At 34.4% G+C, this 25,206-nt stretch overlaps 1 protein-coding gene and 1 pseudogene across 1 annotated transcript in view; one reads left to right on the forward strand and one right to left on the reverse strand.

The window, feature by feature from the left end:
- Nucleotides 1-25,206, forward strand: part of MALRD1 (MAM and LDL receptor class A domain containing 1) — a 520,465-nt gene that overhangs the window by 115,696 nt on the left and 379,563 nt on the right. The window contains 1 exon segment of the mRNA XM_023533144.1: nucleotides 21,293-21,380. Within this exon segment, the coding sequence (XP_023388912.1) occupies nucleotides 21,293-21,380 (88 nt within the window).
- LOC111742554 lies at nucleotides 5,126-5,248 on the reverse strand (annotated as a pseudogene).

Raw genomic sequence — 25,206 nt, forward strand, 5'->3', positions numbered from 1 at the left:
TGGAAATATGCAGAAAAGTACTAAAACTTAATGTAGACTTAAGCAAAGTCATTGGGTAAAAGGTTAATAAATAATATTAATTGTATCTCTATATACGATTAGCAAGCTATTGGAAAATGACATTATATAAACTACTCAGCTTACAATAGCATTAAATACAATAAAATACTTAGGAATAAATTTAAAGAAAAATGTACAGATCTGAAATTTATAAAACAGTATGTGAAATTAAAGAAAACCTAAGTAAATGGAAATATATATATGAAGTTCACAGGTAAAAGCTTACTACTTAATAGATGATAATCATCCCCAAATTGATCTCTAGATTCAATACAATCCCAATCAACCCTATAGGCCTTTGTGGAGAAGCTGCAAAACCGATTTTAAAATTTTTATGGCAATTCAGAGGTCTTAGGATAGCCAAATAATTTTTTTTTTAAAAGAATGAGTTGGCTTACATTTCATCACATTTACAAACATTCCAGATTTCAAGTCATATTATAAAGCTGCTTTAACAGAATAAAAAATTTAGAAAGAGACCTACCCTTATATAGCCAGTTCGGTAGGGAAATAAAAGTCTCTTTAAAAATGGTGCCATTAAAACTGTGTATTAAATGAAAACTATGAACTTCAGCACTAACCTCAAACCCTACTCTCAAAGTAACTGAAGATGTGTCATATACATAATGAAAACATAAACTTTTAAGAGTTATTGAAGAAAACATAGGACAATTCTTAATGAACTTGGTCCTGTCCAAAACGTACTGAAGTAATTACTGCTCTCTGGAGGGTCTTAAATAAACAAAAGCAAAGCAAAACATAGCAAAGGATAAATATTGTAACAGACTTTGAGGATCAATGTATAGATTTTAATTATCTTTTTAAAATTCTGTCACCTAGCAGAATAGATTATACAGTTTTGATTCACTGGTTATGAATTAGCTGTGTCCACACAGTTTCTCCTGAGTAGTTTGTCATTGATACCGTCGTGCATGACCCGAATCCTCCCCCAGGACTGAAGGCCTCCTCCCCCAGGACTGAAGGCCTCCTCCTCAGCTGCCGGGAGGGTTGGCAGCTCACGCCCCCAGCGGGTTCTCTCGAAAAGTTGCCCTCGGGAGTTGACCTGTCGGGGTGTGTCCACTCTTTGGACATAGCGCGTATCTGAAGAACATTCAGTGCGGTACGACTCTGAAAGACCACCCCTGTTCCCTGTGTGGTCGGCAGAGGCCCTTGTTGTGACTGTGTCATGGCTCAACCGCAGCCTGCACTCAGTGCTCCTCTCTCTCTTTCCTATGGCTGTTGCTCACTAGGGAGCTCCCCAGCTCTGTACCCGACTCTCTATCTCGAATCTGTTTTACAGGGAGTTTTCAGCCTGCGACTGTTTCCGTTAGGTTTTGGCCATACATGACGCTCATTCATGGAAACCCAAAGCCAGATCATGGAGTTTTACCTTCTGTTTTCCCTTGTATACTCTATTTCTACTAAAGCTTTACAACCAGGAGGAGTTAATTGCTGGCTGGTTCCTTCTCAGCCTGATTTAGGGGAGAGAATTGGTGCCTCTGAACAAAAAGGATGGATGCCTTCCTTCAACCCTTGGTAGGGGACAGAGAAAAAAAAGTAAAAGCTGTTGCTTTGGCCCTCCTGAGTCTCAAGGAAAAAGGGGAAAAGCCGGTGTTTTGATGTCACGAATTATGGGAAGGAGGGGTACTGGGTAGGGTACAAGTCAGTTGGACATAAAACGAAATTAATAGCCATGGCTAATATTTATTTAACACTCTCTGTGTGCAAGGGTGCTGTGTTTTGTACACCATCTTTTTATAATCTCCCCAAAACACTAAGAGGAGGGTTTTACTCTTTCATGTAGAAAATGAGGATTGTTCTGTAAAACATTAATGACTCTGTTATTTTTGCACCTTTTCTATAAGTCTATAATTAGGTCAAAAGAAACCATTTTTTAAAACATTAAGTAGTAGAACTAGGTTTTTAAGATTTGAGGTGTAGGTCCAGAGTTCACTTCTTAATTGCTAACCTAAATTGCTTTTAAAACAAAAGTTCTCTTGGACTCCAACCAGGGCAAAGTGACATGAGAGTGTGCCCTTTTGCACAGATTGAAATGGAGTGTTTATCCCCACAGCAGTCACTTGAAACTGCTATAGATATGTTCTGTTGCAGATAAGTTTTATATAAGTTATCGGTCTAATATTATCACTTAGATTACAATTACCTAAAAAACAGGGACCAATTTCTTATAATTTCACTGTATCAGCTAGAATCAAAAGCACATATGCAAGGATGTAGATGGATTTTAGTGAACATAGTGGTGACAACGTCCAAATAAATGAATATGTGACTCCCACCCTCTAACTGCTTGCTTTCCCAGTGTTCTATAGATAGAAAAAAATGCTTTGGGCAGCCAGCTTGTCCCCTACACTTGTAGTTAATGGCACTTTAACACTTCGTCATCTCTAAGATGCTTCTTATCTTTCCTCACAGACCCCAGTCCTTGCAATGTACAAGAATCACTGTACTTGAATAAAAGTGTTCAATTAAAAAAGCTTTCCAATAAATTTTTAAAAATGTAATTGGAAACAAGTATTCCTACTGATTTTTGACATGACCCTTTGTATTTCTAGCATGTGTTAAGATGAAAAATTGATTTTATATTTAGTATGAAGCATAGTATAATGAAAAACAAGATTGTAATGAAAAATGAGAATAATTCTAAAGTCAATTTGCTTCAATTTAAAGAATTGGATTAAAATGAGTTAGCTTATAATTCATCATGTTTACAAATAATATATCTTTTTTCAATTTGGTGTTGTAGGGGGGAGGCGGTAATAACTTTGTTAAAACTGGCCCCATTAGATTAACCTAGTAGTTACATTATTTTAAGATGACTTTGATATGGAATTTTGTTGTTTTGTTTTTGTTAGACGTAGATGTTAGTTTTACTACTATGCTGAGTTTAATATTTGGTGCTGTACATGTAAAGCAAATGAGATTTTCCAACTTTTATTTTTATAAGTACTGGGGAAACAATATGATAAAGTGCAAATGGTCTAGGAGTTAGAATATCTGGATTGTAAGGTTTAAATTTTCCACTAATTATAGATGTTACTTAATCTTTTAATGACTTAATTCCTCATCAGAATAATGAAATGATCTATGAATTGTTTCTAATTATAAAATTCTACAAATTCAGTTATTTATTTATTTATTCTTATTTATTATTTTTAAAATTAATTTATTTTTTATGGTGACATTGGTTAACAAAATCCAATAAGTTTCAGCTGTACATTTTAACAGCAAGGGAAATTTAGTTTTTTAAATTCACGATTGAACTCTAAATTTTTTTTGTATGTTGTAAGTCACAAAAATCCTTATTAAGAAACTAAAATTTATCTTTATTATATCTTAAAAGATTTCCTTAACTTTTAGATAAGCTATTATGAATGCCAATTATCTTTGAGCTCCTAAAATACATTTAAGATCACAGTTTATGTTTTTAATTTCCTTTCCAATAATTCAAATTTTACTGATAGATATCAACAGCTGTACCACCATATATTTTAGAGATGGCCATTAGTTTCCCTGTCTTTTTTCATATCAGCAAAAAGTATCGATATACTGAAAGTAAATAATGAGTTAATTGCCCCAAAGAAATGGAACATAAACAGCAAAAACTAACTTTAGGGTATAATCTGTGTAAATTTTAACTTAGTTCAAGGGGAACCTTTCTATTTAAGTGTTAATTAATGTCTATTGATATATTCATTTGTTCATGGATATTAGATCCAACAATGCTCTAATCACTCTGCCACTTGGTGGGGATGCAAACACAAATGGATGATCGCTGTCCTTAAGAAACACATATTCTAAAGGAGACAGTGAGACAGAGATGCAAATGCAAATTTTTACAATCAAAAGGAAGTGATATTCTCACTCAGCATGGTAGTATTGAGGAAGGTGTTGAGCGACTTACTAGTAAAGCATCGGTTTGAAGTGAGCCTGTGTTGGGAGTTGGGGATGAAGGAAATAAGGAGGCCGTGTAGCTGTACACAGACGAGAAACAACATGCCGATGTGAAGAACCACCAGGCAGTTCTGGCATTCATGGTGCCATCAATTTGAGCCAAGAAGAGGTAGACAGAAGCCAGATCAGGGAATGTCTCGGATGTCATGGTCAAGAATGTGTGCATTGACCTGCAGGTGATGGGGAGCCACTGAAGGTTTTGATCAGTTCATTGAGCCACTCAGAAGAGACTTTTAAGTAGACTACTCTGTTGGCTGGATTTAGGTGGGAACAACATTGGGTCATGTAGGGAGAATATTTAAAATGTGAGACCAAAGGTAGATAGAAGATATAGATGACTCTTTAAGCACAGGTTTCTGTCTCAGGCTTTGACCAGTTGGTGCAGGTGTGATGAGACTCTTTCCTGGACTAGCCCACAGCTCATGGCTTAAGCAGGTGGGATATTCATGGAGGTATATCACTTAAAGAAGGGATATTCTTACAGGTACAACCCAGAGTCTGGGGGAGTTTATGCTCATAGGGCCACCCATGACCAATAGAGGACGGACTCCTTTCCTCCTCCCAGATTGACAATTTTTACACTATTTTATAGGGCTCCTCAGAAGGCCCATTAGGTTCCAACACATCAATAGCCAGGTTGAAAAGTATCCTTATAATCAGCCTGCCTTCCTTCTCTGTATCTCTCTGCTTTCAATATTTTGTCTCACATCAGAAAAAATATTTTGATGTTCCATTTGAAATTCCCTTCGATAAGAAATGTTTGATGTTCCATATCTCCAAAACCTGGATACCTACCTGTAAAACCATCAAAAACACATAAAGAGGAAGTTTACTATATAGAAAATGTGGTTTTACAGATGAAGCTGGAATTTTCAAAAATACTTTAAAATCTTATATGCCTTTACTTTTTATAAGCCTCATCTACGAGTAGAGTTCACCTAAGAGTTTTATTTTTATTTATTTATTTATTTATCTATCTATCTATCTATCTATTTATTTATTTATTTATTTATTAGGCAAGGCAACCCTTGGTTGACCTCACAGATTGCAAGGACCTTGTCAGCTTACAATACCTTATTTTTTAAATTTTTTATGTTTGCAGCACCTCGTCTTCCTAGGTGGTCTCCCATCCAAGTACTAACCAGATCCGACCCTGCTTAGCTTCCGAGCCCGATCAGACGGGATCGGGTTTGTTCAGGGTGGCATGGCCATAGACTAGAAAATATATTTTACATTTCAAAATTTTAGCTAGGACTCTTTGAAAATTGAGAAGATCTACAAATATTCCTAAACATTTTTTTTTTTTCAGTTTTAGAACTGAGGTGAATGCAGAGCTCTTAAACTTTACTTTGATAGAAAGGAAATATGGTTTCTATAAAGGCAGCTTTAAAATGGTTTAGTCTCAATTATTCAACACTAAATGATTTGTTAAAAGTTTACATTTTAAAATTTTTTACTAAAAAAGTTAAAGATTGTGAAAGGACCTTTTAATTGTATTATTGATTCTGACCCTACCAGGCATTTGCAGACTTTTCCTGTCAAGAGCTCACAAGTAAATTTTTAGGTTCCATGGGACATAGGGTCACTGTCATGACTCCTTAACAGAGCATTATATATGAAAGCAACTTAGAGAATAAAAAACAAATTGGCATGGCTGTGTTCCAGTTAAAAACATGTTTGTTTGTTTGTTTTTATAAGACTTCCAATTAAAGAAAAAGACCAAAACGTTATTCACAAGTCGACTGACCTCTGATCTTTACAACCAGCCACTGTAGATTCCACGAGATCATTATATTCTTTCAACATTATAATAGAAGTCAGATTTTTGTTGTTGTTGATCTTGGAAATTATATGTCATCCTTAGGCATGATTCTTTGCTGTTATGTTTTTTTTTTTCCCCCTTGTTGTGAGATTACCGATCTGAACATAAGTTTAAAATATTTCCAGGCATTCTGATTTGTTAAAATGGCTGCATAATTACACAGCCAACACTTGCTGGCCTTTTCTCTCTTACCCTGGAGACAGAACACACTGATTATTAACCGAAAGGTACACTAGGAATTGTATCAGTCCCTCTCGATCATTTATTTTTAGGAATATATCCTAAGAATAAGCTTAGGGTAGAACCAGTTTCTGGCTCTCTGGAAGCCTAGAGCATGGAGTAATGGCTCTGATGATGTTCAAAACAAAATATCTTTTCAGAAAACTTAATAGAATAGGTTAGAAAGAGGTCACTGCAAAATAGTGTGAAAGAAAGGGGTTAAGAAGGGAAAACTTACTTTTAACTCTAAGATTCTTATGAAATCTTTGGAATTGAATGTCCTATCCTTAAATTAATCCAAAGGAATCACCTTTAATAATCTGCGTATTATGACGGTTCATTCTACTATCTAAAAATGCATCCTAAGCCAGTATCTAGTTTTCTAAGAACAGTCCATTTACCCATACTTTAAAACATGTTAGGTGACATTCTCTTACATTACCACATCACACCATACTATTTATACATACAATTTACTATATTTATTTCCTCACTGACTTCTTCAGATGTCTTACCTTTCCTTATATGTTTAGGTAATTGTAAAATTAATTAAAAAATTAATGAGAGGCGAAACTTTGATTTCCATGTGACTCAAAGTTAGGAGAGTTGCAGGGCTAGTGGCTTTTTTTTAAAAAAAGTTTGTCACTTTCCTGTATTTTGTATAGGATCAGCAGATATGTCAACATGCAACTCAGAAACCAGGTCGTTTTATGTGTATATTTAGACTTTAGATTTACATTGAGACTTGGTTATTGCAGAGTTCATCTGCCAGACAAAATGTATTCTGGTCTCTTTAATGCATGTGAAAACACCACGGCCTTGAGTGTGAGTTAAGAGTAAGGACAGCTGTTCCTGTCACGAGGACGTCTATCTGTACCTCCCACAGAGGGACATGAACCCAGACAAGCAGGACAGGAGCAGTGAAAACGGTATCTCAGCTGACTTTAAAATGTATTATGGTGTCTCGTGATTTTTATCAATGAGTTTGCAGCTTTGCACAAGCATAGCTCTTAAAATGAAGACAAAACTTAAATAGACCTTATACTAAGTGGCTTTCATATTGTTCTAGTTCTAATTTTATTTTAATGCTGTCATTAAAGGAGATTTGTTTTCCACACAAGCTTAAGTACTGAGAGTTTACTATGAAATGCAATGTTATTTTAGATAATAGCATAGGTAATGGAGAGAAAACAATAAAATCTCAGGAAATGGAAACTTACAGGGAGCTCATCAAAATTAAAAATATTTTTTCCTCATCTTTAGTTAGTATATAGGAGGCTACAAGATACAACTAGGTATTCTCTAGAGTGTAGGAAAAAGAGCAAAAAAACCTTTTTTGAGCCATAATATTAATAATTTTGTGCATAATGTATATTCTCATGGTAGCATGGTTGAATAGACAGAAATCTGGTTTAAGAGGCATGCATATACTATGTCTTATCTCAGTTACCAGGCAGAATGCTTACATGTCTAAGGCATTCTGTGTGTGTGTGTGTGTGTGTGTGTGTGTGTGTGGTGTGTATGTAAAATATCTGTATCAGGCACAGTACTTAACTTCTTTAGGAATCCACTTTGTTCTTCTAAATCCAGAATTAGAATTAGATTAGTAGTTCTCAAATTTTCATAATTATCAGAATCACCTCAAGTATTTGTTAAAAAAATACAGATTCTCAGTCTTTACGTGCACTATATCAGAAGCTCTGGAGGAGAGTCCTAAGAATCTTTACTTTAAAAAAAAAAACCTTCGGTGATTCTGACAGTAAGATAAATTTAAGAAGTAGCAGATTAAATAATATCTATGTTAAGTATTACAGGAATTTATTTTTAAAATGCCTGGCCAATGATTTATAAATGTGACTATTCCCTTTAGCTTATCTCCTAAATAGCCTCAAGGGGGCTATAATCTCTCTTATATTGCCTTAAATGTAGTTAATGGAAGATAGCTGAATTGTAATGAATTATGATGTTTTATACACCTACTATAAGCTTTCGTTACTGGTGAAGATTTTATGTGTTTTTAGTTCTGTGAAAGGACAGTATTCCTTTCCTGATAGACAGCTGACTCTCTTACTTGCCTGTACTGCCTCTTTAGAATATTCCACACTATCTTCCCTCTGTCTTCTCACCAAACATCCTTTTGATTTTGATTTTGTGCAAGATTTCCTTTCCTGAGAACCTTAATTTGATGGCCAGCTGGCATAGGTATTCAGACACATTTCCAGTTATGTTTTTATTTTATGTTAATAAGCTGGCATCTTTGGTTTATATTCAGTTTCTGGGAAAACTGTCTGGGTCACTGAAGACCAGACTTAAGGTGACTGTAGCAAGGAGCAGACATTGAGAGCAGGCTGGCGTGAGACACTGGTGCTTATTCTCTGCTGCCGGGGAATGGCTGGATTGGAAGGAGAAAAGTCCTTCCAATATAGATTGATATAGATTGATCAGAGATTTCTGACCCAGTGCTCGAAAGTGAGTTCCGATTTGAGGCACTGTTGAAGACTTACTTATTTGCTTGAAAAGAAGCCGTGGGACAGAGACTCAACACTCAAGAGCAAGAACAGAAAAGCAAACTCTGTTTTAACAATCTCCTGTCAGGTGAAGCCGAGGCAGCTGTGCTTGGACATCTTCCTCAGCTGGGTCACAGGGCTATCCTGCTGGGCCACCAGCCAGTGCACTGAGACAAGTTCCGATCATTAATTTCTTGTTTCCAAGGGGAAGTAATATATTAATTTGTCAAATTGATATTTGATTTTTGTTTTTGTGGGTATAAAAAAATGAAACGCTTAACGAGTTTGGAAAAAAAGTCAGTGAGAAAGATTATCGGTTAGAAATAAAGGATTGTCCTCTGTTACTTAGTTTAATAGAAGATGTGGCTCTATATCAAAGATGTATTTCTTTAAAAAAAAAATTGTTATTGACCAACATCAAGAATTGGACTTTTATCATACAAATGTTTGCATTGAGAAGGGTTGCCACGTGGTTTGGTGAAAGTTTTGTAAATCATTTCTGGCAAAACTTTGAGCAGGTATTGATGTGCAAGAAAATTGAATTTGCCCAGCCAGCCTAAATCATGCATCCAGTCTCACAGACTCAAGATCTAAAAGTTTTTCCTGCATATGGATTAATGAATAAAGATTTTTCCCATAGAAAAGGCAAAGAGCTTTCATATTAAAACAGTAGTTAGTTGTACTAGCTGCCACATCCTCACAAACTGAGAAAAAAATAAACCAAAAACTTAAGAAATTAATGACTCCTAGCATACCTTCATTGAAATATGTTCTTAATATTTTTATAGTAAGAAAAATAACAGTAAAAATATCTCTGAAATATTCAAGCATAGCCTCAGTTATAAGAACTTCCCAGGGCATGAAATACTATATAGATTTTACTCTAGATCTCTATAATTAAAATTATCTACTTTTCCAGGCAATTAAGAAAAGTTGTAACTACGTTAAAGAGTTCGTAACATTTACAGATTACAGATATTCCCATGTAGTGTTGTAATTCTGTGGTTTAGTAAGGCCTGTTGTATACTTTAACCTTATTCTAGGCGTGAATATTTGTGAAATCATGAATTTTGATGAGTTATATTTTTCCTCCTTAAGCTACATTATAATACTTACTATGTTAACTTATTATGTTAACTTATTATGTTAACATATTAAGTTAACAACCAAAATACCCTCAAATACCATTTGGGTAATAAATGGTTTAGATGCTTACTTGTATTTCCACAAGTAACAATAGCAAAGGTAACTTTAAAAATCAGGTTTTCATTTTGAGGAAGTCAAATTTGAAGAGCAGTTACAAAGCGCACATGCACCTGACAATAGCAAATACTTAAAATATAATTTCAAATGGCATACCGTAACTTTTAAAGAACAAAACATCATTAGAAGTATTGCTTTCAAAAGCAATTATTTCAACTAAAGTGATATTTTAAAATCTAAATTGAAAGATATTTTTATTTTGAAAGCTAGACTTTTTTTATTTTGAATTGTATATAATTCATTGTCTATTCTTTTTTTTTTCAAGTGATTCTACAGTATAGTAGATTTGCTATACTGAATAGCAGAATATACACATTTTTTTTTTATTATGGTGACATTAGTTAACAAAATCCAGTAAGTTTCAGGTGTACAATTGAACAGTAAGGCATATATATATTGCATTGTGTGTTCCCCTCCCACAGTTAGATTTCTTTCTGTCTCCATATATTTGACCTCTTTTACCCTATCTACCTCCCTGCATCTCACCCCACCCTCTGGTAACCAATAGTCTATAGTCCACATCCATGAGTCTCTGTTTATTTGTGCTGGCTTATTTCACTTAGCATGATTATCTCAAGGTCCATCCATGTTGTCACAAATGGCAGTATTTCATCTCTTCTTTTGACTAATATTCCATTGTATATATGTACCATAGCTTCTTTATCCAATCATCTATTGCAGTGTTTACCCTAGAAGAACATTTAGTATATAAGACATGCACATCTATGTTAAAACTTTGTAGTACAGTTACATACATAATGAGTATTAATGTGCCATTAAAAAATAAACTTTGACGCATGTGGAAGGTATTACATTATTAATAATATAGTTCTAAACACTTAGAAGATGTTACATGTTTGTAATCAGAATTAATAGTTATCTAAAAACAAAGAACTGTCTAAATTGGTCTTGTATTATTTGTCATAGATACCAAATAGAGGAATTGCTGGGTCATATGGTAATTCTATTCTTAATTTTTTGAGGACCATCCATACTGTTCTCCATAGCGGCTGTACCAATTTACATTATCTGAATAGCTTCCCTTCTCATTTATCTATCAGATTAATATAAAAGTTTAGAAGACTATTAAAAGTAACAAAAAAGATGAAAAGTAAAAATTTAATTAAAGCATTTAGACTTTTTAAACTGTTCAAGAATGAGACCATTTCTTTTGTAGTGTTTTGAACATCATTTTGCTAACAGAGTCTATCTATAGACTTATGGGTGAGTTATTTAAACTTTCTGGGTCTCATTTATTCAAGTAGAAAATGAAGGTTTTAGATTCTGAATGCTCCCTAAGGTCCTCTTCTGTGCATAAATTTTCAAAGGTATTATTAAAAATGTATTTTAAATGTTGCCTACAACTGATAAAACTATCACACACATATAGATAATTTAAAAGAAACCCTTCTAACAAATGACATTTATATTATTTCAGATAGAAAACAGTCCTAAAGATTGAGGAAAGGATCTGGAAACATAGACATAGAAAATTTAAGAGTGGGAAAAAGGGGAAGAAGATAGCAAAACTGTATCAATATAGGTAGACCTGAACTGGAATCCAGGAACAAGACTGTGTAAGGAAGAGACACTGGAAGTTATAAAATAAAAAAGAAACAGGATTTGTCAAAAGTTTAGATGGGTAATATGAAGTACTGGGACAAATCAATATATTTCACATCTTTTTGTTTATTTGATAATCACATGCCACGTGAAATACGTAGGCAATATGGCATGGCATCAAGAGTAACATCATTGACTTTAGTTCAAATTGGAAGTGCCATCTACCCCTAAAATATGCAAGTCCTTACTGTGTGCTCATCATTGTCAGGTGCTGTGTATCCAGTGTTATGTCTTTCAGCGAGCCTCATATAGCTTGTCCTTAAAGCCTCCTAGAGAAGGCAGACAAACACCAAGATGCACAAATCCTGATATAATTACAAATTATGAGAAGTTTGTAGAGAAAAATAGTTTTAGCCCTAGTGATCAAGGAAGGCTTCTCTGAGGAAGTAATGTGTAAACTGTGAGACTTGAAATGGGATTTTAATTCACAATAATCACTAGGTGGATATTATGGGATTTTGAACTAGAGCAAAGGACATGTGGGTTATTGTTTGGGTTTAAATCTATAACCTGGTTTTTCTCGCCTTAGGTCAGGATCAATTTTAAGTTGCCACACAGTAGGGGTAGATTTGGAGCCTTCTTTCATAAAGACAATGAGGGCACATGATTATTTTTGTAAAAGATTTGTTATATACAAAAATAATAAACTACAATTTCACTTCTTTTTCTTTAAATATTGCCTTTAGTGGTGTGGAAGATGAAAATGAGTCTGTTGATTGAAAAAGAATTTAAGAATTTCTGAACTATGCTTCCGAAATGAGAATTTGATTTTGGCATGTGTGAATCAGTCACTCAGACTGTATTACACTGTATTCTATTACAATTTTATTACTTATTTTATTAAAACCTATTGCATCATTTAAAAATAATAAATACACAATTTTCTGAACTTTTAAATTAATAATTATAATCTTCACTTTTCTCTTTCTAATATCAACCGGGCTCTTTTCAATTAAATGCTCCTTTGTCACCTTCAATCAAATAGGTTTTATATAAATTTTTAGGCCTGGAGAAATTGAGAACTATTTGTCCTCATTTAAATAACAGATGAGATGTGAAATGGGTTACATGGTAGGTGAGTCCCCAGAGATACTTTAAAATAGCATGTGAGTTTGCAGAATTTCAAGTACCAAATTAGTTTCTAATTGATTAACCTATATTCCTTTGCAAATCATCTTAGGCAAATTCCAGAAAGGCACCATTACGTATTGGAGGGGAAAGAAAACTCACCCAAATTTTGGTCCTTTTTGTACATCTGAAGTGATACAGAAATGTAGCTGAAATACATTTTGTGGTTTACTATCCCTTTAAGAACTGTGGAAAGTGAATCAATCTCAAGTGACCTAAAAGATACTTAAAGATTATTTTTTTAGGTTCTTTCTCTTTCTTTGAAGACGAATAACAAAGAATTCTATCTAAATAAAGAAACATTAATGAGATTTGATGACTTCATTTCTTCTATCATATCCCCTCTTCCTTGACCTTTTTTTTTTTTTTTTAAATCTCTAACCTCAACACAGCAGAAGCCTGATGGGAAAATATTTTATGAGTGGAAAAGGAGCTGGGCCAGCAGCAGGAGGGTAGCCTCTCCGAAAGACTCTAACAGATCAGACTCATTCAGTGCAGAGTTATATAAAAGGACGCAATCTATAAGGGGAAAGGAGGCTGAATTGACCTAGATATCTCAGTTTACATATACTTTAAGAGGCATGGCGCTTTCACAAATTAAATATACCAGTAACGTAGCACCATCCAGCTGCACTGTTGGGAGACAGTTCTCCACCCATTTCTGTGTTCAAAGGATGTGTTTGAATAGCCTTTGCCCTGAGACATTGGCTTACATTCCACAGTAAGCTCCCTCTTCTCTCCCTCTCCCTCTCTCCCTCCCCCTTTCTTCCTCCCTTTTCCTCTCCTTCTTCTCTCTCTATCTCCCTCCCTCCCTCCTTCCCTCTCTCCCTCTCTCCCTCTCTTCCTCTTTCCCTCTCTCTCCCTTCCTCTTTCCCTCTTTCCCTCTTTCCCTCCCTCCCTCTCCCCTAGACTTCCCTAATGTTCATGTTCCTCTTCTGTATTACAAGCCAGCACACACCCTATGGAAATCAGGGAACCAGTGCCAGGTATTTCTCTGGCAGATGTGTTTTGCTGTCTCTCTAAATAAAAAATCTGACATCTTCTGTCAGTATGTATCTATGAAATGGAGCAGGCTAACTTAGTTTGTGGTATATAATAAAGAGGCACAGGGACTCTATAAAACAGTATCTTTTTGAGAAATATCCCACTTTTAAAATGTTAGCTACCTACTTGCTTTGAGAACACTGTTTGGGTTAGACTAAACGCCTGACAGCCACGTTGTTACCACTTAGTTTTTTTTCTGGCTTAGGTAGTGAGATACTCAAGGACAGAGACAATTTTTTTCTCCTTGGTAACCATGGAAACACTTGGCACAATGACAACGTAGGCACTCGTTGAGAAATCAGAAATTTTTAACAAGCCATACACTAGCTGAGAAGAAATACAGTATAATGAAAAAATAAAAATAAAAATTTTGCCATGATTTTTTCTCCAATTAAGAACTCAGTCAGGTGAGGTAGATATCAGATCATTTTTTCTCTTAAGTAATCAATCCTTTTATACTTGATCTATTTATCTATCCCAGGATTTTATTTCGTGTCTACTTGTACCACAGTTTTATTTTTATTATCCATTTTTCTGCTCAATGTATGTACAATTTAGATACAGTCCTTATAGCTCATGTTTACTGATAAAAGGTATTCATCTATATAGTATAATAATTGAAGACTCTAATTATTCTATACTTTGTTGTGTGTATGATATGGCCAGAGACAGAGTTATAAACAAAATTTGTCAGAAAAAAATCTGAGTTTTATTTCATGAAGATTGGTCTCAGGATTGTATTAAAAAATTCCAAAGATGCTTAAAAACCTTTTCATGTTGAATCTAGAAAACATTTTCCTAAGTATTAGCCTAGAAAGATAGAGATTCTAAGCTGACTTTCTAGGAGCTCAAGTTACAGGTTATATAGCAAAATATTGGATAGTCGTGTTAATGTCTTTATAGGAGCTTGTCTCCTTCAGCTTTTAGTCAGTTGTAAGAACAGGCTACAGAGAGTTTTTAAAATGTCTTTCATTTTCATTGTTTCTGCATTTTTAATTACGGGACTACCAAATAAAAATGAGTGGACACCATTGGAAAGTATAAGAGAAAATATGTATGCTCTTTTTTTGTGATTATTTTCTTAGGACTAGTTTCTTAGGATACTTTGCAAAGCTTTTTCGTAGACTAAATTAAATATAGGACAAAAGTAGAATTAAACTTCAACATACGTATTTTCTCAAGATGTGATTTGTTATCAAGTAGGCTTTTAAAAAAATGGCCGACTTAATATTTAAAAGAAAATTATTAATAGATAGCAAGAGAAGATTTTTCATAGCTGAATTGAAAAATAGATTGAGATACTTGAGATTACTGTATGCTAATTATCAAATACCATACATTAAATTAGCAATTTAGGAAAAAAGTGAAAGTGATAATTGAGTATTGATGACTTATAGCAGTAAGTATAGAATAAATGTTTTTATTTGTTTATTGAGGTACAGTTTATATAATTAAAATTCATCCTGTTTAGGTGAGAATCTCTATGAATGTCAACAAATGTGTACAGTTATATAACCACTGACACAACCAAGATAGAAAATATTTTCATCATCCTCTCACATTCTCCATTCCTCTTATGTAGTCAATCCCGGGAGCCCCTCTCCTGGCAGCACTAATCGGATTTCTTTCCCTACAATTCTGCCTTTTCTAGAATGTTATATAGACAGGTTGGTAAAGTATATAGCCTTTTTTAGTCCAGCTTCTTTCATTTAGTATAATGCTTTTTGAGATTTACAGAAGTTGTTGCATATATCATTAGTTTGTTCCTTTTTCATTGCCGAGTGCTATTCCATTGTATAGACCTACCACAGTTTGCTTACTGTTTACCAGTTGAGGGATATTTGGATTGTTCCCAACTTTTGGAAATCAAAAATAAAGCTTCTGTAAACAGGTTTTTCTGAACAGGTTTTTGTTTAGGCATGTCTTTTATTTCTCAAGTAAAGATAATACCTACATATGTGATTGCCACATCATATAAAAGTATGTGTGTAATTTTATAAGAGATTGCCAACTGATTTTCCAAGGTGGCTGTACCATTTTGGATTCTCATCAGCAATACATTGGAGTTCTAGTTGCTCCACAAAAGATATGTGCTTTTATAAATTTTATATAATCCTTAGTTTAGCATCTTTCTGAAGAAGTGCTTTTTAAAAAATTGATATGTTATGCTAGGATTTTGTATTATTTTCTAAATGTATGATGGCTGAAGTGGATGGAAGTTTGAATTGTCCATTTTTTATGACCTAAGAGAGCCTATGAAACATATTTACATATACGCACATACATATAGATTAGAAAATTAAATATAGTTAGGTAAAAATTATGGTTAGATTTTATCTTATGTATATATGATGACAATAGTTTCCATATCATTTGAAAACTTTTGACAAGACTTCAGAGTTTCTTAAATGTAGAGAATGTGCAGGTGAGTCTCCAGAGCCTTATTAATATTTGTCTTTAGTTATAGTAGAACTAAAAGGTTCCATGTAGTTGACAAGGCCATTCCATATTTATTTGGAGCATGCAGCAGCCCATGAAAAGTACAACTTAGAAGAGCTGGATTGTTTTATACAATTTCCTAGCCAACAATAGTTCTAGTGTAAGTAGAATTGGCTTTTACAAATAATGCAGGTCATTTAGGCCAAACTGGAATTTTCAGTTGCTCTTAAAGTCTTTTCGTAAAGTATTAAAGGTATTTAGGAGTAAAATTTGCCACCTTTAATTTCCAGAATGGCAGTACGGCTTTGCATACAATAATGTTTTTATTTGAATATCCTTCCATTTATTCTGTGAAAAACATCAGAATTGAAAGTAAATTTTCCAGAATAGAGTCACCTGAGTGTACTCTTTTTTTTGTGATTATTGTCTTAGGACTAGTTTCTTAGGATACTTTGCAAAACTTTTTTATAGGCTAAATTAAATATAGGACAAAAGTAGAATTAAACCTCAACATTCATATTTTCTCAAAATGTGATTTGTTATCAAGTAAGCTTTTTAAAAACAACTGACTTAATATTTAAAAGAGGCTGAGACTGCAATTATATATACAAATGGACATTTTTAGTACCTCAACTTGAAACTATTGTTCATTATTTCTCAAGAGTGCTAACATTAGAGGATTAGGAAGTTGAAGATATTTTGGTAAAAATTATGATTAAATTATGTCTTAGAGCAAGACCCAATGGTCCTCTGCCTGGGACTATTTCAGTGTCTTCCATGGGCATTGAATGTAATATCAAAAAGCTTATGTAATGTGAAGTAAACTTCAATACAAACCAGCCTGTGCAGAAAGCATTCACTCAGATAGGCTGTTTACCTGGTGTGGTCCACAAATTAAGAAATATTTAATTGTCATAAATCAATCAATTCCTTAACAAAAGGAATACTTTGGAACAGTTGAGCCCATACACTCTAGTGGAGCTAGATCTTTGTATATATCCTGAAATTATCTTACAGATATTTATAGTTACAACAACTGGGCTTTCCACAAACTTTGGAATTATGATATCAATTTTCTATCTCTTCTCATTAATAAACTAAGATAATCATGAGCGGTATATCCAACTCAATACTGCTTATTTTTATATATCTTAGTTTTTCCTTTTTTCTGCATGTTATGAGCCTTCTATGAGCATATTCTATGTTGTGTTGCAGTGGGATAGACACATAATGATCCAAGCAATTTATTATTAAATATTTTTTTCATGACTTTTTGCTATTGTTTGGCCAACCGCAGTCTTTTTTCCCTATAAAAACGATATTTTCTTACAGTATGTTTACTAAGTTCTTTTTGTTTATTAGAACACTTATTTGATTTTGTATGGAGTATTTTTCCTGCATTTTTGTTTTCTGTCTATAATATTTCTATCAGTCATGCTGGTGATGAAAGAAAGGCATATTTTATATTTGGAGCAATCCATTATAAAGCAGCAAGACACTTCCTGGATCACACCATTAAATGCTCCTCAGGCAATATTAGGCCAACTATATTTGCTCTGGTTAGATGCATAAACCTTTCCCAAGTTGATTAATTTCCTTAGTGACACATCAGGGAGAAAATTCTGGTAGTTCTCAAGAAAGACTGGAAAGTTGGGGGAAGATGACACGAGGTTTGAGGTCAGTGATTTGACCTTTAAAACTTTCTCTCTTTTAACTAGGACATCAATAAATAATGTATGAGACAACTTTTAATGGAGGATAGAATTTAAAAAATGAAATAAAATTTCAACTGCCATACACATCATTTGTGAGGCAAAATGAAACAGAATTTCATGTACTCCTATAATAGTGGAAAAAGAGCATGTTTTTTAAGTTTGAATTTGCTCGAAGTTTATTATTAAATTATAGCAGGATTCCCAGTAAGTATGCAACAAATTTGCATAAGTATTAAAATAATTCATCATGATTAATTCTATTATAGTAAATCTCATCCCTAATAACAATCTGCCATATACTGTAGTGGTTTGTCAGTATTTCATATTTTCCTGTAAAGATAATACCTACATATGTGATTGCCACATCGTATAAAAGTATGTGTGTAATTTTATAAGAGATTGCCAACTGATTTTCCAAGGTGGCTGTACCATTTTGGATTCTCATCAGCAATGCATTGGAGTTCTAGTTGCTCCACAAAAGATATGTGCTTTTATAAATTTTATATAATCCTTAGTTTAGCATCTTTCTGAAGAAGTGCTTTTTAAAAAATTGATATGTTATGCTAGGATTTTGTATTATTTTCTAAATGTATGATGGCTGAAGTGGATGGAAGTTTGAATTGTCCATTTTTTATGACCTAAGAGAGCCTATGAAACATATTTACATATACGCACATACATATAGATTAGAAAATTAAATATAGTTAGGTAAAAATTATGATTAGATTTTATCTTATGTATATATGATGACAATAGTTTCCATATCATTTGAAAACTTTTGACAAGACTTCAGAGTTTCTTAAATGTAGAGAATGTGCAGGTGAGTCTCCAGAGCCTTATTAATATTTGTCTTTAGTTATAGTAGAACTAAAAGGTTCCATGTAGTTGACAAGGCCATTCCATATTTATTTGGAGCATGCAGCAGCCCATGAAAAGTACAACTTAGAAGAGCTGGATTGTTTTATACAATTTCCTAGCCAACAATAGTTCTAGTGTAAGTAGAATTGGCTTTTACAAATAATGCAGGTCATTTAGGCCAAACTGGAATTTTCAGTTGCTCTTAAAGTCTTTTCGTAAAGTATTAAAGGTATTTAGGAGTAAAATTTGCCACCTTTAATTTCCAGAATGGCAGTACGGCTTTGCATACAATAATGTTTTTATTTGAATATCCTTCCATTTATTCTGTGAAAAACATCAGAATTGAAAGTAAATTTTCCAGAATAGAGTCACCTGAGTGTACTCTTTTTTTTGTGATTATTGTCTTAGGACTAGTTTCTTAGGATACTTTGCAAAACTTTTTTATAGGCTAAATTAAATATAGGACAAAAGTAGAATTAAACCTCAACATTCATATTTTCTCAAAATGTGATTTGTTATCAAGTAAGCTTTTTAAAAACAACTGACTTAATATTTAAAAGAGGCTGAGACTGCAATTATATATACAAATGGACATTTTTAGTACCTCAACTTGAAACTATTGTTCATTATTTCTCAAGAGTGCTAACATTAGAGGATTAGGAAGTTGAAGATATTTTGGTAAAAATTATGATTAAATTATGTCTTAGAGCAAGACCCAATGGTCCTCTGCCTGGGACTATTTCAGTGTCTTCCATGGGCATTGAATGTAATATCAAAAAGCTTATGTAATGTGAAGTAAACTTCAATACAAACCAGCCTGTGCAGAAAGCATTCACTCAGATAGGCTGTTTACCTGGTGTGGTCCACAAATTAAGAAATATTTAATTGTCATAAATCAATCAATTCCTTAACAAAAGGAATACTTTGGAACAGTTGAGCCCATACACTCTAGTGGAGCTAGATCTTTGTATATATCCTGAAATTATCTTACAGATATTTATAGTTACAACAACTGGGCTTTCCACAAACTTTGGAATTATGATATCAATTTTCTATCTCTTCTCATTAATAAACTAAGATAATCATGAGCGGTATATCCAACTCAATACTGCTTATTTTTATATATCTTAGTTTTTCCTTTTTTCTGCATGTTATGAGCCTTCTATGAGCATATTCTATGTTGTGTTGCAGTGGGATAGACACATAATGATCCAAGCAATTTATTATTAAATATTTTTTTCATGACTTTTTGCTATTGTTTGGCCAACCGCAGTCTTTTTTCCCTATAAAAACGATATTTTCTTACAGTATGTTTACTAAGTTCTTTTTGTTTATTAGAACACTTATTTGATTTTGTATGGAGTATTTTTCCTGCATTTTTGTTTTCTGTCTATAATATTTCTATCAGTCATGCTGGTGATGAAAGAAAGGCATATTTTATATTTGGAGCAATCCATTATAAAGCAGCAAGACACTTCCTGGATCACACCATTAAATGCTCCTCAGGCAATATTAGGCCAACTATATTTGCTCTGGTTAGATGCATAAACCTTTCCCAAGTTGATTAATTTCCTTAGTGACACATCAGGGAGAAAATTCTGGTAGTTCTCAAGAAAGACTGGAAAGTTGGGGGAAGATGACACGAGGTTTGAGGTCAGTGATTTGACCTTTAAAACTTTCTCTCTTTTAACTAGGACATCAATAAATAATGTATGAGACAACTTTTAATGGAGGATAGAATTTAAAAAATGAAATAAAATTTCAACTGCCACACACATCATTTGTGAGGCAAAATGAAACAGAATTTCATGTACTCCTATAATAGTGGAAAAAAAGCATGTTTTTTAAGTTTGAATTTGCTCGAAGTTTATTATTAAATTATAGCAGGATTCCCAGTAAGTATGCAACAAATTTGCATAAGTATTAAAATAATTCATCATGATTAATTCTATTATAGTAAATCTCATCCCTAATAACAATCTGCCATATACTGTAGTGGTTTGTCAGTATTTCATATTTTCCTGGCATTTTGGTGGAATCGCAGCTCCCGTGACAGCAGAGATGTCAAATGAGTTCACTGTGATTAATGTGGTCCCGAAGGAGATCTAATCACGATTAGCCAGTTTTATAATGTGTTACAGAATAAGTTTGGTGTGAGAAAACTTTTAAAGCTCTTTGATATGTACATTCTAGCAAGTACCTCTGGCAGCAAATTGGATTTCTTGAAGGATGAAGAGATTTAACTTTGGAAACAGATGAACTACTGGGCCAAAGGTGGGAAAAGGAGACAATAATTTGTCTTTAAATACTTAAAGGATCAGAAAAAAAACAAGACAAGTCTAGAGTTAATGGTTGAAAGCTAAAAGGAAGTAGATAAAAATCTGATAGATTGAAATTTCAGAAAATCAAAACTCATCAGGAAGAGAATTGGGTTTCATAGACCCAATGTAGTATGGGGCTTCCGGTGGCCAGAATTTTTAGGCAGAGACCAAATGCCTACTTTATGAAGATAATTGTAGGGTGTTTTTTAGTGGTTCAGAAGAGAGTTCTCTTTATGTACATTCTGAATTCCTTTTCAGCTGTGAGATTCCATAAAACAGTTTTCTTTATAATGACAAAAATTTTTTTTCTATTTTTTTTAGATTTTGGTGGAAACATCAATGGGAGATGGCTTCACAGGAGACATTGTAGTTGATGATTTATCATTTACGGACTGTATTCTCTATCCTGGTAAGAAAAAAATATTGTAATATATAAGTATTTTCAAAACTGTTTACTTTTAAAAACTACCAAGGAAATCAATATTTCATTTCAACAAATATTCCAAAATACTCTTAATCCATTTTCTCAAATATATTATGCCTGGAAGAGATTATTGTGAATCTTTGCTCGTAACTACCTTTAATGTCTTTGCAAAGATAGTAAAGCAGTTTGGTTTCGTAGTGTTCATGTCTCCTCACAAGCCAAATATTAGGAAATCATGTCTGAAGTTAAACTGTAATTCCGTTATTTTTGAGGGGTTATAATAACCAAATTGTTTGCCTGGTAATAACATCGTTTGGGAGACATTATTAACCTCTCAGTTACCTTCAGTGGTGTTCAATTCTCAGGCTACACTTTATACATGCCTAAGGTCATCAGGCATTTCCACTCCACGTTATGGACTTTCCAGTAAAGAAGTCGTACATCTTTCCCAGATACATATTTCTATCCTCAACCTTTCCCCTGAGCTGCAGACTAATATACTAACCACTTACTCAACAGCTCAACTTAGATGTCTAACAGGAATCTCAAAGATAACTGGGAAAGTAGCCAAAACAGCTACTCCCCAGTGGCAACTCATTCCAGGCTGTGTGTAGTGATCTAGAAGAACTGGATAACAATCTCTTAGAGGATGATTCTGGCACTGAGACTGGAGACTCTTAAATTGCATGATAAGGGGGAGCAAAGTCTTCTTCCTGGAGTAATCGCAGACGGGGCACTTAAAAATCAGTGGCCATTATCCGCATAGAACACATTCTCCTGTGTGAAAGTTTAACCTCAGCCCTGCTCCATCACCGTAGCTTTACCGACCAGAAGAGCACCAGCCCCCTCCCCAGATGTAATCAGAGGGCCCGATTCCCCTTTTTCCCTTGTGGCACTGTGACCCAGCTCTGGTCCTCCCCGTCATCATTCTGGCAGGACTGCTTCCCCTAAGCTCACTGTGTAGTGGTTTCCATGGAGCTCTACAGAAAGCCAAACCCCTCTCTGGAAGACCAACAAGAAGGGAATCAGAATCGAACAGTTTACCCTAACTCTCAATATCTAAAAGTAAATTCTGTCATTCCCCCGTGCCTCCCTATTTCAGTAAATTGCCATTTATTTCTAATTGCTTATTCTTCATTAACAAATCTGGTCAGCCACTGACTTCAGATACATGCAGAATCCACTACTTCTTGTCCTTGGTGCAAGCAGCCATTGTCTCTGAATAGATTATTACAATTGCTTGTGAAGTGGACTCTCTGCTTTTACCCTCGAACCATGTAATCTTTTCTCAAAACAGCAGCCAGAACGATCCTTTTCAAACTTAGATAAGATCATGTCACCCTATCATTAGAGACTTCCTGTGACATCCTATCTCATCTAGAGCCAGTGCCAAACTTCTTCCAGTAGCTGTCAAGGAATAAATGACTGGCTCCCTCAGACCTCTGTAGGACTTCACCTTCCACCAGTGTGCCTCTGAGCTCCAAAAAGGGCCTCTGAACTCATTCTTGGCCACCCCAACCCATCTGTGCCTCAGGGCTTTTGCACCTGCTTTTCTCTCTTCCTGGAATATACTTTCCCCAGATAGTCACTTGAGTCCCTCCTTTACTTTTTTCTGATCTCTTCTCAAAAGTTTCTCCCTTAATGAAGCTTTCTCTGAATACTACATACTCACAGACACATAGACACACTGACATACAGACACACAGTCTCTTCCTTATATTTTTAAATCTTTTTTCCCTGTGTTATTTTTCTTTACAACACTTATCTCCCTTATAGTTAAATTTCTGTTTTCCCCCACAATAACGTTAGCTGAGAGCATAAATTTTACCTGCTCATTGCTTTATTTCTAGCAGCTTAAATTGTATCTGGCACATGGTAGTTCTCAATAAATATTTGTTGGATAGATGGAGAAATGTCTATATCTTTTTAAGTGCTTTATATACTTTCATTACATGTTTTAGTTATTATTACTAAAATATATAATACTTCTAAATGCAAGATACTATGTTTTGTGCCAGTCAGTTTTTCTCGAAAGCCAAATCCCAGTGGCTTACACCCACACTTATTTCTTGTTCTTAAGTGTTGGTTAGTACAAGAGAGTAACAGCAAAAATACGTTTTGTTTTGTTTTTTTCATAGCTCTGTATCATTTTCTGTAGCTCCAAGTTATGTATCTCTATTCCATATGTCCTGAGTATCTGGGACCAAGGATGAATGACCACGTCCCTACCTGACACATTCTGTTGTTGTCAGAGGAAGAGAAAAAGAAAGCACACTTAGAACTTCTACTGGGACATGGTACGCATCATGTCTGCTCATGCCCACTGGTCAGAGCAAGTCAGGCACTCAAGCCTAACAACGGGGCAAGGAAGTGTTCTCCACTGACAGGGGGCTCGGCAAGGGTAGGAGAGGGAGCTTATAATTAGGCACATTAATAGCATCTACCACTCATGTGCGTCATCTCATAGAATCCTCTAACCTTTTAAGAGTCTAGAATAGTGCCTGGCCCATCACTGGTGAATAGATGTTGAGTGTTGAATAGGATCGATACTTTCGTTATCTCAATTTCGTGGAGCAACCTGAGTAGGAGGTAACCCGCCTGAGGCTTCCTTCGCTGTAAAGTGACAGGATATGATACCTGCTTGTTTGGACTATGATATTCACCACTGTTATTACACTGCTCATCGAATCCACTAACCTCGAAACGAAGAGCATACAATTTCTATTTTACAGATGTGAGAAATTAAACTAAAGGAGTATAAGTGACCTGGAGGAGAATACACACAGTTGAGGGCAGGAATGAGATTTTTCACCTAAGTTTGTCTGATTTCAACGGCTAGAGATTCTTCCAAATCGCTTCCCCTTCTGCATGTAGGGAGAATTACCATGACCTGAGCAGCAGAGAACAGAGAATACAGAAAGGAACACAAGTCACCATTGACAGTTTCTGTTCCAGTGATCCTGCTGAACGCATTACGTGGCTGATGGTTCCACGGTGGAGAGAGAGAAGCTGCCAGGAAGAAAGGCAGAGATGTGAGATATCAGTTACAGATTATTTTCTAGTTCAAGTTTTGGAAGAAAAAGCTGGAATTCTAAAAACCGTCAGAACTGTGTGGTTTTAACATTGGCTTCATAACAAAAGAACCTTTGGGTTGAAACCACAAAGCCTGTTGCAGCCGTAGGTTTCGTAAAGGAATTTGATGTAATCTTGCCATAAGATGAAAATAAAAATTAGACTCTTAATAAAAATATTGTTCTTGATGATTATCAGTCAGGTTTTTTTTTTTTTTCCATGACATCTTGTTAGCAGAAGTGGGATCAGTGCATGTAGTTTTACTTACAGACATTGATTTGCTTTCAGTATAAACTGATTATAGCATTTATTTTTTCTCCTTGGCTAACAAATAAAAAGAAATAACTGAAAAACACATACACGCAGACACAAAATATTGACCTAATCTCCACAGTATGGATTTGAACATTACCTGTAACTTTTATTTTATACTAAAAATGACTAAAAAGTAGATCATTTCATTCATTTTCTCAAAATCGACCTTTCTCCCATACCTTCCTTGTTCCTTTCAATTACATCAGTATTCTCTAGCAACCCAAGAATGAAATTCAACAGTATTCTTTGACTTTCCCCTTAAACTGGCCCACTTGCAAATCTTGTTGACTCCAACTCCAAAATGTTTCTCACATTTGTTCTGTTTTGTTTTGTTTTTTTCCATTACTTCTACCGCGGCCCTGATTCAAAACAGTATTGACTCGAATAGTAAGCTTTATAACTGCAAACGTTTATTAATTTTTTT

The sequence above is a fragment of the Pteropus vampyrus genome, unplaced genomic scaffold, assembly GCF_000151845.1.
Source record: "Pteropus vampyrus isolate Shadow unplaced genomic scaffold, Pvam_2.0 Scaffold96, whole genome shotgun sequence".
Classification (NCBI taxonomy): Eukaryota; Metazoa; Chordata; class Mammalia; order Chiroptera; family Pteropodidae; genus Pteropus; species Pteropus vampyrus.